Source organism: Pinus tabuliformis, chromosome 3_2 (genome assembly GCF_031772625.1).
Source record: "Pinus tabuliformis cultivar Carrire ecotype Pingquan chromosome 3_2, CPIR1, whole genome shotgun sequence".
Lineage (NCBI taxonomy): Eukaryota > Viridiplantae > Streptophyta > Pinopsida > Pinales > Pinaceae > Pinus > Pinus tabuliformis.
In genome coordinates, this window is record NC_142302.1 from 700,187,694 (window position 1) to 700,203,410 (window position 15,717).

Here is a 15,717-nt window from a genome sequence, read left to right on the forward strand (position 1 = left end):
CTGCATGTCATGATAGTGATGAACATATGACGTCATGATAGTGATGAACATATGAGGGGATGTGCAAGTCCGTCTATCTGTTGAGACGAGAGGCTTATTTTACTACCCAGTATGAGGGGTATGTGCAAATGTGTCCATCTGTTTGTTTGTGGAGTTGACACGTGACATTTTAAAATAAAAATTTAAAAAATAAATAAATAAATTATGTTCTAAATAGAAAAATAATGTCGCCTATAATAAAAACCAGTGTGAGGGGATGTGTAAGTCCCTCAGATCATCCTTCCAGTGGGTGTGTTTATTTAAAAAAAAATATGATCGAAATAGAAAAATAATCTGGGGTGTAATAAAAAAATAAATATGTTATTAAGTAATTTAAAGTAAAAAAAATGTGAGTGAGATGTTTAAACTTTATGCTTTTCAACAATATTTTGATGAGATATTTAAATAAACTATTTGAATATCTATGTTAACTATTTTATGTAAGTGTCAACTTCATATATATCTATCTATAGAAAAAATGTTGTTGAAATAAGATATTTTAATGTTGTATATAATAAAATATCCAATGTGGGTTATCAATAAAATATTTTAATACTAATTAATATCTATATATACTTAAAAATATATTAATAATAAAATACCATTATAATTTTCCATAAAATGTCTTATTGTACATGTTGTGTAAAATATTTTAATGTCAACTATGTATATGTTATATATCATTTTAAATATATTATGTATTTATCATGAAAACAATTTTTTATGGTTAAAACTTTTGTTTGGTCCTATATATATTCCGTTCAAAAATACAATTTAAATAATGAAAAAATACATATTGTATTTTTCACTCAAAAGAAGTTTACATGTGAAGAAATTTGATCCTTTTGGGCTCATGTTAGATTTGTATTTGAGATGGATCTATGTTGGTAGTATAAACAAATCAAAGGTTGAGATTTATCTTCAAAGTAGCTGTGTTTTTTACCATTTTAATTAAATTGATTTTTTAAGAAAATGTCATATGAACAAGTTTCATATGAAGTGAGTTATGGTTTTTTGGGTAGGAATACCATGGCATTGTAACCAACCCTATTTACAAATTAAGAATCTCCATTGTAAAGTAGGTTTAAATCGCCATGATTAAGAATCTTGTTCCATGCTTTTTTAAATAAGTATACGTTTCACTTCTATATTAATTCTTGTTATTATTTAATAACAATAATAATAATAATTTAAAATAAAATTATAATTTAGTGGTTTTTACGGTTTTCTTAATTTTAAGAACTTGAGATGTATTATGTAGCAAGTGTTAGTGAGTGTTTTGATGCTTAATATGGATTGATGTCTATCATCGTTTACGACACATTTAATTTATATGGTTGTGCTACGAAATACTAAAAACTATGTAAGTCCCTCATCTTGAAAGTTGGTGGTTTATTTTTGAGTGGTTTTACTACATGATGATTTGGTGATTAGTGATTGACATGGATGGACATATTGAATGGATGATGTTTAGACTAATAATTTTTAGACACCTTGGCCCATTAGCAAGGTTCACTTTGGACAATACGAGTGTCCATATAGATAGATAGATGGTGGTAACTTGCACTAAGTTAGAGACACCACGATGAGCTTAGAATAAGACTTACCAAGAGGATGCAAAATTGGTTTCTATGGGTAATCATGTCCACAATAATGCACTTGGAATGATGGAGGAAGAAGTGGTGAAGAAGTGGCACAGGAAACGTGATGATTTGGTTGCCTAGGCTATATACAAATTGACAAAGTTCGATGGACCACACTTAGGGGTTGCGATGGAGAACCGAGGTGCCCTCAAGCATAAACTACGATGGATTGTATTCATGGGGTGCATTGATCAAGTGCACACCACCAGTTACACATCTATCATGCATAATTGGGTGCCTTGTGTGCATTGTTAGGTGGGCCTAGGTGCAATGGAAGGAACTTAGATGATTTAACCAAGTTACATGGAATTGAAAAAGCCAGGGACAACTAAGATGACTAGGATGACTAAGACAAGTTGGATAGATTTGTTTTGGAAAGAATTGAGATGCAACTGGATGCCTTGGTTGATTTTCACATATAGGAATGGTTGAATGGGCTAGTGAAGTAGACAAGATGACTTGGATAGACTTCAGATGATCTAGAAAACTTGACATGATTTGTGTTGACATGAAAACTGGTTGATGGAGAAGACACCTGAGGGCCACTAGTCAATTTCATGGTGCTTTGGTCCACCTTAGAACATGGGGGTTTTGTAACTGCATGACAAGCTCATATAAAATGGAGGATGCCTTCATTGCCAAGGAAATAAACAAGAGGTGCTAAGTCATTCACAAGGAGTGGAAGGAGTTCCATGATTTTACCATGTTTAGAGTTGGGAATAATGAAACAAATTGCATTTCCTATGTGAGAATATGAATGACATATGATTTGTATTAGATATTATGGTTGCTTCAAGGGGTTGGGTTATGCAAATCTGTTGCAGAGTTTTGAAGAAGGCTATTTTTCTAACACTCTTTATACAACTATAATAGAGATGTAATCATAAGGTTTCAACTCTCGTTTTCATTATGGGTTGGATTGACAATTCTATACATTATTTTCCTTTGTAATTGTACCCTATAAAATGAGACACATGTCATTAGTTACGCTCCTCTATTGTATCATGTAAATTTTCTCCTCATAAAAAAGTGTTTGGTACCTACGTAGGGTGTCTCCCATACATGTTTTGTAGTTTGTATGTTTTATCATTGTTTGATGTTTATGTTCGTTGCATTACCTTGAATTTTCTAAGTGTTAGTACTATTGGGATGTTTTAAGGCTATGGTTGCATGTGTGCATCTTATTGGATGAGTTGGATTATTGTAGCTTAATTCCTCTCTTAAGAAATAGGAATGGAAATCTTTCGATTAGATTATTTGGATTAGAAGACTTTGGATAGAGTACTGGAGCACTTGAGGGTAGCATTTGTGATGGCCATTTTCCACCCTATTTGGAACATTGAGTTGTGGGAGGTGACTTAATAATTGGAGGCAATAATCACTTTACTTTGGTAGAAAAGAATTTTATAGGTAGATTGAAGTGCAACATGAAGGGTTCCTATTGGGCATGAGGATGAATATTTTCATGGAGTTGGCTTGCGATCACATGTGTTGTGATAGTCATGGGGGAGTTCTATGTACATAATCATGGACATGTTAGTCAAAATAGTGATGCAATAGTAGGTTTGGACGTGCAACACTTAGACATTTAGACAATATTCTTAACAAAGGTTGCATTGTAGCATCAATATGAAACTACACTTTATTAGACTTAGATTTCAATGAAAGTAACAAGAGGCATTGTTGATAGAGGTTTGGTAAAGGAACTTGTCCAAAGGAAGAGATTAGACAGATGGATGCATTGATCTATACAATATAATTGACTAAAACATATTCTTGAGAATGTTATTAAGGATGGAAATATTTTTTAATGAGGGGGGATGTAAGGCCCTTTCCTTGAGTCATCTGATGCATCCCTGTTGCATGATCACCTTGGTTGCTAGTGACTAACAAATATTGACATATTCAATGGATGATTCCTAGACAAATTTGTTTTGGAAACCTTGTCCCTATGGAAAGATACACCATGCAACATTCAGCCTCCCATATAGATAGAGAAGGCACATAACAAATAATCTAACACAAACTAACTTAGATACACTAGGAGAAGATTGGAATTGGATCTAGATATAAGAGAAAAAAAAAGGTGGTTAGGGTTAACTTGGTCCATAGTCATGCGCTTAGCATCACGGATGTATTGTAATTCACATAAACTATAGTGGAAAACCCAGTAAGGTGAAAGAAAAGAGAGATAAACCCTAAGAAAGAACTTAAAAAAAATAGAGAGACATGTTCACTTGTGCCTTCAAGGGAGAAATCACAATAAAAATGCTCTAAATACAAGAATAATTATAAAAATAAATTATATAACCTTCTACCCAATATATGGCTATCCATAGAGAATCTTAGCTACCTATAGGGCCAATTATAATGAGATCCTACTAACTAATTTGGGCCTTATTAACAAACAGAACCATTTTCACAACGAGTAGGTATTAATCAACTATTTAATGATGCTTATTCAATGAAGGTGACCTCATATATTAATAAAGAATATAAATAAAAAAGTTAGAGTAGGGCCCTAACATGTCCCCCCTTCCCCTCCTCCACCCTTTGAAAGTAGCATCCTCCTCAAGAATGAAGGTGAGCATATTATTGTAGAATCATTATTAGTTCCCTTGTGGAATCTTTTGGTTGCACATTGGTGTAGGTTAACACCCGCACATACCCACAATATGCATCAATATGCACAAATTCAACTGTCCCAGGAATCTGACTCTTCCATGGAGTCAAATCTTCACAATTTATAATGGTTAAGGCCCTCTTTATCTACGGTTCCCTTTTATCGGAACCAATCACCCCGCCAAGATGTCCTATCAGGACTTTAAACAGTCCTCAAGTCTTTGTTCACAACTTTATTAAAGTCTTCCTTATCAACCCTTCTATCAGGAATTAAAACCCTTCAGAATCTTAGTTCAAACCTTTAGCCCACATATATATAATCGCCCTCTTCTGAGCTTAACTTTGTACTCTCCTTTGATCTCTTTTTTTGTAGAGCTTTAATGGATTCAATGATCCATTGTGATCCTTTGTATCATTTCCTCCCTATGCGTGTTCTGTGGAACTCTGCCTATAACCCCCTGTCGCAGAGCCTACGAATTCACATACAAATAAATACTTAACATGCATTCTAACTCAGAAACGATTTGTTTATATTATGAAATAAAAACAATGATTACAAAATGAGATCTTTTGTATCTCGCAAAGGCCTGGTCTTCAACTACCAGTGGCCTCTTCTTTCTTGCCTGTAGGATTACATATATTCTATCTGTCTCGCCCTCTATTAATTGAATGCACAGGTTCATTATTTATAAGAAGACATTGGATTGGATTATGGAAGGATCCGATCAATCCTCTAACAAAATCCCTAAAGCTCACTACATGCATACATATGTGGAATATTATAATTAATATGCATACATACACACACACACACACACACACACACACACACACATATATATATAAAGGAACACTGGATCGGATCACTAGGAAGGATTTGATCATATCCCTTCCTCAAATCTCTCAACTAATTCACATACATGGTAGATTACATTTAAATCAAGTCTTCAAGAGACTTATCCATTTCATCTTTTAAGCTCGCCTATAACTGAATTTCTCCTATTTTTCTCCCTGGTCCACGTCCTCCATTTTTTGGTTTGGATTCCTCCTTTCACGAGGGGTGTTGGATGCTCTTGCATCACATATCTTTCCATTGGATCAATACTTCCTTGATCATGCGCCATTGCAACTAACACCCTTTGGTATCCAATATCGTTTCTAGCTAGAGATAAATGGAACATTCTTCATCAAGTATTGGTAGGTGGGTCTACACTTTGAATTTTGGTCCCATAACCTTTTTCAAGTGAGACACATGAAAGATTGGATGAGTCTTGGAGTGGGTTGGGAGAGCCAACTTGTAGGTGACTTGGACGATGGGTTGTATGTTCTTATTGCGACCACCAAACATAGAAGCTAGTTTCTGGGTAACTTTATCTTTGAGTGGTGTTTGTTTATAAGGTTGCAAGTGAAGGAACACATTATCTCTTTTGACAAATTATTTTTCAAATCTATCTTGATCAGCTTTTTATTTCATTCAATTTTGCATCATAACCAAGATATCCTTAAGAATAAAGATAATGGATTCTTTGGTTTGATGTGATTAATCTACTCCATGAATCTCATATGTGCTTGGTACATAGTATTTCATTAACAAAGGATTTTGTCCATAAAAAACTTCATATGGTGTCATTTTGGTAGCTCTATGAAAAGTGGTATTGTATCACCATTCAATAAAATGAAGCGAATATGTTCACTGGTGTGGATTTATAGAATAAATGCATCTCAAATATGTTTATTAGCACTTGGTGACCACTTTTATTTGACCTTGATTTTGAGGATGATATCCCATGCTTATATTATTATATACCTTGAAATTTAAGTGACTCTTGCCAAAATTTGTAACTAAATGTGGGGCCTTCATATAAGAGAATGGAAGTGGGCATGCAGTGTAGCTTAAGTATTTGATCCATGAAGGCTTGAACAATTGAAGGAGAGTGAAAGGATGAGCTAGGGGAAAAAAATGAACATCTTCTGAAAGAGGGTCAACCACCACCATGATGACTAATTTGTTACCTTGTTTTGGTAGTCCCACAGTAAAACTGATTGAAACATCTATTGATATTTGTGTTGGGATTAATAGAGATTGTAATTCCCCTAAAATCCTCACTGTATCTCTCTTATTTGTTTGGCAAACATCATAGGATGATACATAATCCAAGATATATGCTTCAATGCCTTCCCAAAAGAATACACACTTAGTACTCTCATATGTTTTATGAAAACCAAAGTGACCTACTATTAGTGTTGAATGTAACTCTTGTAAGACCCGTTGTTCTAAGGTCAAATACTTTTCCAAAACAATGTCTCCTTTATGCCATGACGTATCTTGTCACCATGTATAACATTTAGGTGGGTGCAATCTATCTGAAGCTACTAGATGAGTTGTCTTAAGTATCTGTGGCAAACCATTCCGTATGGAATTTCTTGAGCCACATTGGAGTTGGTAATGATAAGGGAAGGAGTGACCCTTCCCCCTTAAATGGTCTGGATAAAATATCAACCACAACATTATTTTTACGCTTCTTATACATGATCTCATAATCATACCCGAACATCATGACCCATTTACATTTCTATCACGTAAAAAACCATTATTCAAGCAAGTAGTTGAAATAATGATGGTTAGTCTTCGTTTGAAAATGCCTCCCTAAGAGATATGGTTGCCAAGTCTGCATTACATGAAAGATGACAATCATTTCTTTCTCATATGTGGATTTTCCCAAATTGTGATCATACAATTGTTTACTAGTGAATGCTAAGGGGCATATTTACTGGATCAATATTGCCCCTAAACCTCTACCTAGAGTATCACATTCTAAGAAAAACCTATTATTAAAGTTAGGCACTACTACTATTGAACTAATGCACATGGCATCTTTTAAAGCAATGAATGCCTATGCTACTTCCACACTATAGATAATGGCATTCTTTTTAAGCATCAAAGTTAGATGAACTACAATTTATTCATAATTCTTTTGTAGTATCCTATAAGTCCCAATAATCCCCTCGAATTCTTAAGTGTTTTGGGATGGGGCCAGTCTTTCATAGCTACCACTTTCTTGAGAACAACTCATACTCCTTCTCGAGTCATAATGTGGCCCAAATATTCATCCTTAGGATCCCTAAAAGTACATATGGAGTGCTTGAAGAATAATTGGTTGTCTCTAAAGAGTTGTAAGGATTTATCAACATGCCCTATGTGAGCTTTGACGTGGTTTCCTTATTCACAAAGATTCCTCTTGATGAAGCCATTCAGGTTATAAGAGGTGTCACTGATCCAAAGACCGCAAAATTGGCTGAAGTCTGCTTAAGGTCAACTGTATTCACATTCCAAGGAACATTCTATGAGCAAACATCTGGTGTGGCGATGGGATCACCCCTCTCGCCAATTGTAGCCAACTTATACATGGAATATTTTGAGAAGAAGGCCTTGGAATCTTATCCTTTAAAACCAGCGTGGTGGAAGCGTTTTGTTGACGACACCAATATAAAATGGACCCATGGTAAAGCGGAACTCGACAGGTTTTTCAATCACCTTAACTCCATCTCCCTTGATATAAAATTCACTATGGAGCTTGAAGAAAATATGAGCATCCCTTTCTTGGACATCCTCATCATCAGAAAAGAGGATGGCTCTTTGGGCCATAAGGTATTCAGGAAGTCAACTCACACGGAAAGTTACCTGCATGCGGATTCCCACCATCACCCAGCCCAAAAGCTTGGCGTTCTGAACACTCTTGCCATTAGAGCCCTCCGGATTTCTGACTCAGAACATATAAACGAGGAGAAGAGGCATTTAATCTCAACCTTCAAAAATATAGGCTACAAGGATCATGAGATAAGAAAAGCTATAAAGAAAGCTGAAAGGAGGTTGTCATCTCCCAAACCTAAAGAGCAGGATCAACCTCAAGGTGGTAAAGTTTTTCTTCCTTATATCCATGGAGTCACAGATAAAATGGCAAGAATCCTAAGAAAGAAAAACATTATAACTCAATTCTCAGCTCCCGGTACCATCAGGAAAAGCTTAAAATCTGTTAAGGATGATATCGACAAGCAGCAACTTAAAGGAGTCTATAAAATAGACTGTTCGTGTGGAAAAAGCTACATAGGTGAAACTGGTCGCTCCCTCCAGACAAGACTGAAAGAACATGGCGCTGACATCAAGAATGGAAGATCTCGTACCTCAGCCTTGGCAGAGCACTCCTCGAAGACTAATCACCACATCTGCTTAGAAAGCGCATCAATTATCGCAAGAGAAGAGCAGCATCAGAGACGGAAAATAAGAGAAGCCCTCGAAATCTTGAAGCATCCTTGTAATCTGAACAGAGACAGCGGTTTGGAGATTAGTGGAAGTTGGCTTCCCCTGATCAGTGATATCAAGAAGCGTCAGCCCAGCTCCAGGTAAGTTGTCTAACAGGTCAGTTTTTTCCCCTTCCCCCTTTTCTATTATGATTAGTCAGTATTTTGTTTCTTAGTAGCATTATTTCCATCAAATCCCTTTAGTATATTAATTTTCTTCATATTGATCCATTAATATAAAAATTATTAGATTAATTATTTATAAATATTAATTATAGAATAATAAAGCATTATATTAAACTATACTAATCTTATTTATATAGACATTAATTTTGATATTATTTAACCTAGACATTAAGACAATTAGTATTAGTGATATTAATATAAGTTTTCATTTTAATATAAATATCTTTATAGGTTTTAGCATAGTTTTGACTTTAATTCAAAACAGGTTATATATATTCTATTAAAGTTCTAGTTATTAACATAATTACAAACATATTTTTAATATAATTTAGACATTAATGTTCGTTTTAATATAGTTTAGATTTTAATATAGAATTTTATTTAGAATTTAGGTTATATTAATAAAAAAAAAAATTATATAGATATTGATATAGATATTAGTAAAGAGTTTAGGTTTTATAGATATTATTACTATTATATATATTAAGTTTTATAGATATTAATATTAATAAAGTTCTTAGGTTATATAAATATTAATAAAGTTTTTAGGTTATTATTACTATTATATATATTAAGTTTTTATAGATATTAATATTAACTAAGTTTTTAGGTTATATAAAGTTTTTAGCTTTATGGATATTAATTAAATGATTTTAATAAAAATAAAAATTAAATGTATGTTTCATTAAATTGATATTAATATTAAGATCAAGTTTTATAAATATTAAGTTTTATAAACATTAGGTTATATAAATATGATTGTTTTATAGATTATAGGTTTTATGTTTTTAATATTAATATATATATATTAGGTTTTTAGATATTTATTTTAGATTTTAGGTTATATAAAGATTATGTGTTATAGATATTAATTAAATGATATTAATATAAAAAATTAAAATTAGATATAAGTTTCATCAAATGATATTAATAAAAAATTAATAAAAATTAATATAAAAATTAAAATTAAATAATATTTATATTAAAATTATAAATAAAAATTATAATTAAATATAAGCTTCATGATAAATCTTTCTGGCCGACATGTGCTGTTCCGTTAATTCCCTCATGAGTATTTATTTCTTCCATCTTGCTCTTCTTTTATCATCTTTCTCTTAACCCTGATGATGGATCCCATTTGGGATTTGAAACGTTGGTGTAAAAATTCTCTTACTGTGGATTCTCCGGTCAAAAATTCAAAAAGCACAAACCACAGATCCCTAAAATCCAATTTTCTTTTAATAATTTTAAAATACTAAAGAAATCTATTTCACAAAAATAAACACCCTTGCACATACTTATTATTTTTATGAATTTTTATGGTGTGCATTAATATTGAAGATTTTAACTCAATGATATATGTGACTTTGTTGAATTTATTACTTCAGACATTGTAAATAATTTTTTTTTTTTGTAAATTTGTTTGGTTAATTTTGTTTGAAATTGTAAAACATCTTTCCACAAAATGACCATGGTTTCAACTATTGAATTTGTATAGTTTGTATTAATATCTAAGATTTTAACTCAATGATATATGTGATTTTGTTAAATTTATTATTTTAGATATTCTAAATATTTTACAGATTGTAAAATTTATATGATTTAGATGTTTGGAAAAAATTCGAGACACAAAATCTATTCATGATGTAATAATAAAAAATTATATCACTCTATTTTAACTTAAAAAAAACATTAAACTGCATCCTATTAGTTAATAAATTGTTAAGTAATACAAATATATTATTTAACTTATTATTTTTCATCTCTCCAAACTGTAAACCTTATTTTCATTTATCTACCGTGATATGATTTTACCATAATGTGACGTTTGTGCTTACATGAAAAGATTTCTCCAGGTTTACAACTTTTTTTTTAAAAGCCGATTTCTATTATGCAATATGTTTCCACGTCCTCTATATGCTACGGATATGCTAAATATAAATGGGTTGTGTGAGAAGTATGGCAGCAATTCTGGGAAAATACCGAGTACACGAAGAAGGCACTGAAACGTCAAGTCCAACATCGCTTCAAAACGTAAAGGTAAACTTTACCCAAAGCAAAGGAATGTGATATATGTTTATGTTTTGTTGTAATGTTCACAATAATCAAATGCAATGCCTTGGGAGAATTATATATATATATATAATATGTGTCCATTATAGTGATCTCTGGTTTAAGATTCATGCGAATTTCATTAAAAATAAAGTAAAGGAATTTGGTATTATGTTTATGTTTACTTTCTAATACAGTTACGTGACGTTTATTGTTTTGAAAAAAAAACCTGTAAATCTGTTTTTAAAGTTATAAAATTATGTTTATCATAACATTTTCTCCCTACTCTCTGTTATCTTGCCAATAATGGTTTCTTTTATTATCATTTCTTCTCATGTACGTGCAGTAGCGTTCAAATAATATTTCAATTTCATGCGTTTCAGTTTCAGCCTTATAAATTGCTTATCACGAAAGATAAAACGACCTCTCCAGTGACTGGTCAAGAATTCATGTTCTCATCATCTTTGGTAAAATTGAATCCACCACGTAAATTTCTCTACTATAGGATAACCATATCCTTCCTTCATCTAAAAGAATATTTCAGAAGAGAAGAAATAATAATTCATATATGAAGTTGCTATGTCCGAATGATATCCTTCATCATTAAAAACCAAAAAAAAAAAACAGTCCACTTGCTCGAATGATATCCTTTGCATGTTAGATAAAATATCAAATATAATCAAGATTACTTACTAATAAGCTTTGATGATAGATTACCAAACATGATTTATTTTTTCCTTCGTTACTGCATCTTTTTATAAAATATAGTTTTAATTAACCATTTAAAACTATAATAACGTATGTCTGTGTTTGAAGTTAAATTTTTGTTAATGTTGGCCAAATATAAAAATGAAAAATTAGAAATGTAAATAATGTTTATGTTAGTCTCTCCAATAAATAATAATAATGAAAATAGAAGAAATTAGTGTGGAAACAAAAATAAAAATAACCATATAGATAAAAAAGAAAAACTACAATAATACAATTATCTTATGTGTTTAATAGTTCTTTTATCATATACTTTGAATTTGAATGGATCATACATTCATCTTCAACAAATTTTTTTACCGCATTAAAATTCCAAATTAGGTAAACTTTTAAACATAGTTACTCTTTACTAAAGCCATTACCATTTCTTAAATCAAAGTAAAAAGGTTAATTCAACAAAAAGAAGCCAAAATATTGCTGTAATTTTTTTTAATATTTCGTTTGATTAGTTATTTGTAAAATGAATCTTTAAAAGGAAAACCATATACTATGGATATATTAAAATCTCTATACACCTAAATGAGAAGAGAGAGAGGGATAGAGAGATAGAGTTGGAAGGAGAGAAAGGGAGGGAAGAAGAAAGGCATAGAGAGAGAAAAGTGGAGAGAGAGAGAGAGAGAATATTTATGCTTGGGGGTGAGAAAGAGAGACAAATAAGGAGCTATGGAGAGAAGGGGGAGACAGAAAGAGAGAGGGATGGAGATAATGAAAAATTTGGAGAGAGAAAGAGATAGTTGAAGTGGAGCTATAGAGGGAGGTGGTAGAGAAAGGGGGAGAGAGGAAGGAAGAGAGTGAGGATGTGAGAGAAAAAACGAGAGAGGAAAGGAGAGAGAGAGGAAGGTAAGAAGAAAGAAACATAGAGAGAAAGATGGAGAGAGTGATAATGGAGATGGAGAGAGAGAGAGAGGAGGGCAAGAGGGAGGAGAGATGGAAGGCGAAGAGAGTGAGAGAAGGGGAGAAGAGAGAGTGAGGGGGAGATAGATAGATATGGAGAAAGAATGTGTATGTTTTGGGGCACATGTAGAAAAATGAGAGGCAAAGGGAGATATAGATATATATGGAAGGTGAAGAGCGGGAAGAGGAGAGAGATAGAGGGAAGGAGAGATAGATAAATATGGACAGAGAGAGAGAGAGCATGTGTGTTTGAGTGGGTGAGATAGAGAGACAAAGAAAGATAGATGGAGGGAGATATAGATATATATAGGTGGGAGAGGGAAGAAGATTTTTTGCCTAAATGCATTGATTTTAGTGTAGATTGTGATTTCTAATCCTATTTGATTGCTTGCGCTGAAGGAGATAAACTAAATTAGAGGGGAGAGAAAGAATGAAAATAGACGGAAGGAGAGGAGTGAGAGAGGGAGACACAAAAATGGAGGGGAAGAGAGGAGGAGAGAGAGAAGGAGAGAGGGAGGGAGAAAGTGACAGGGTTAGAGAGAGAGAGAGATAGAGAGAGATGGGGGTGGGGGGATAGGGATAGAGAGGAAGGATAAGGTAGATGAGGAGAGAGGTAGGGAAGAAGAAAGACATAGAGAGAGAGATGGAGTGACAAGGGAGAGATGCAAAGAGTGTGTGTATGTTTGGGGGTGAGATAAAGAGACAAAGAATGGAAGATGGGGGAGATATAGATATATATGGAGGGGGAGAGAGGAAAGAATATTTCTTACACTACATGCATTGATTTTAACATACATGGTGATTTCTAAAACTATTTGATTTCTTGCACTAGATGGATTGGTTTCTATGTAGATGTTGATTTTTAATGATATTTGATTGCTTGCACTAGATGCATTGGTTTCAGTGTAGAAGTTGGTTTATAATCCTATTTGATTTCTTGCACTAGATGCATTGATTTCAGTGTACATGTTTTCTAATTCTATTTGACTGGTTGCACTAAATGCTTTGATTTCAGTGTAGATGGTTATTTATAATCCTGTTTTATTTCTTTCACTAGATGCACTGATTTCATTCTAGATAGTGATTTATAATCCTATTTGATTTCTTGTACTAGATGCATTGATTTCAATGTAAATGTGATTTCTAATCCTATTTGATTACTTGCACTAATGCATTTATTTTAGTGTAGATGTTTTCTAATTATATTTGAGTGTTTCCACTGGATGCATTGATTTCAGTGCAGATGTTGATTTATAATTATACTTGATTGTTTGCACTAGATGTATTGATTTCAGTGTAGATGTTGATTTTTTATTATATTTCATTGCTTGAACTAGATGCATTGATTTCCATGTAGATGTTTTTTTTTAATCATATTTATTTTCTTGCATTAGATGCATTGATTTCAGTGTAGATGTTGATTTATGATTTGTGATTTGATGTAACTTGATGTATGATGATACATTAATTTTAAAGCAACTCGATTAACAATGTGATTGATTTTACTGTAAGCACAAAAAAATTATTGAGAATGTGTGTTGATTTTTGTGTTATACTAATTCAGCTTATTAATATTAGAGAGCAAGAGAGAAAATGTAACATGTTTACTACAATAGCTCGAGTTAAATATTTGAATGGTTTACGATTTTAATTACAGTTTTCATATAATCTATATGAAAATATGGCAAAACTAACAAGGGTGAAAATAAGAATAGTAAAACAAAATAGTTTACATTCATCACAATGAAGATTATTTGTAATTTACTACATTATTATTATTCATAATTTTTTCCATTTAACACTATTACATATTCACTTTGCATTCAAATTTTTTATTTCATCAATTTTCATAGTTAAAGTTATTAACAATATCTATAATCTCAACAGATTAAGGTAAGTCAGCAAATTTAAAATTAAAACTATTCTTCAACATATATTTAGTAATACCTAGAGGGACACTATTAAGAATTAAATAGTTGTTAAAAACTGTGATACCTAAAATTAAATGAAATGGATGTACAATATCAATCCCCTTACAAGCTATTGACAAGATTGTTTTCCTTCTTCATCACCAACTAATTACTAATAGACAATTACATATACATATAGAAATATAACACAAAAATTGTAACATTCAAAAACATTACCATTCAAATCCAAACACATAAACAGACAAACCACTCAAAGCATCCAAAAAAAGACACACAAAAAGCACTCAAAACATCCAAACACAGACGAACAAACTATTCAAGGAAAGAAACATAAACCAAATTAAAGAACAAAATTATATGCTCATTTCAGGAAAGGAAACATACTGTAAATTTAAAAGTATGAAGTTTATATCAAACATATACATAATAATGATAATCTAAAAATATGAAATTGTTGCCCTCAGCTAGAACCAACCTAGATCCATCTAACTCTAGATCTATCATGTGCTGAGCGGGATCGAATCCCTCGAGGTGCAAACTTTTCCTCAAAGGCTACACTGCCAAAATAATTTTTGCACCTCGAGAGATTCGATCCCTCTCGCGCATGATATATCCGAAGTTAGATAAATCTAAATAGATATGTAATCATTTACCATGAAAATGTTGAAAATGACAAAAATAAATGCTAAAAATAGAAGTGCTAAAAATAACACTGCTATAAATAGCAGTTTGGGTACCAATGTTGGATTGAGCAACAGGGAATGGAAAATGGAAGTGATAAAAATAACATTGTTATTTTTAGCAGTTCAGGATGGATTCCTATTTTAGTCAGTCCCTAAACTAAAATAGTGAAGTAAAATTCGAATTTGATCTTAGCAGCTGTTTGTAAATTAATCAATTAATTCACCATGAGTTAATTAGTTGTAGAAAATCAAACATGAAGTCTATGTGGGGAAATGCAACAATTTCTCCATTGATTGAGGATTTTATCCATCAGTTAAAGAGATAAGGATGAGTTGTAATATTGAGTTGTAATTAGTTGACTCAGTTAACTAAGTCAAGTCTAGTTAGATTGATTTAAACGGTTTGTTTAAATTAATGTGAGTTAAGTTAGTTAATGCATGCTTGCATATAACTGTTGCACTTCAGATAACTGAATATTCTCTCATGAATAACTCATGCATGTCAGTTAAGACAAAGATCCAGTTGAGATTAGAGGACGGACAATGTACTATCAGTTGGATGGATTTTTCCTTTAAAAGAAACTCATCCATGTAGAAGGA

The 15,717-nt window shown here is 32.2% G+C and overlaps 1 protein-coding gene across 1 annotated transcript in view; it reads left to right on the top strand.

The window, feature by feature from the left end:
* LOC149182549 (protein VERNALIZATION 1-like) overlaps window positions 1–15,717 on the top strand; it is a 93,082-nt gene that overhangs the window by 20,119 nt on the left and 57,246 nt on the right. The window contains exon 2 of the mRNA XM_089418602.1: window positions 10,748–10,829. Within this exon, the coding sequence (XP_089274728.1) occupies window positions 10,748–10,829 (82 nt within the window). The remainder of the gene's footprint in view (window positions 1–10,747; window positions 10,830–15,717) is intronic.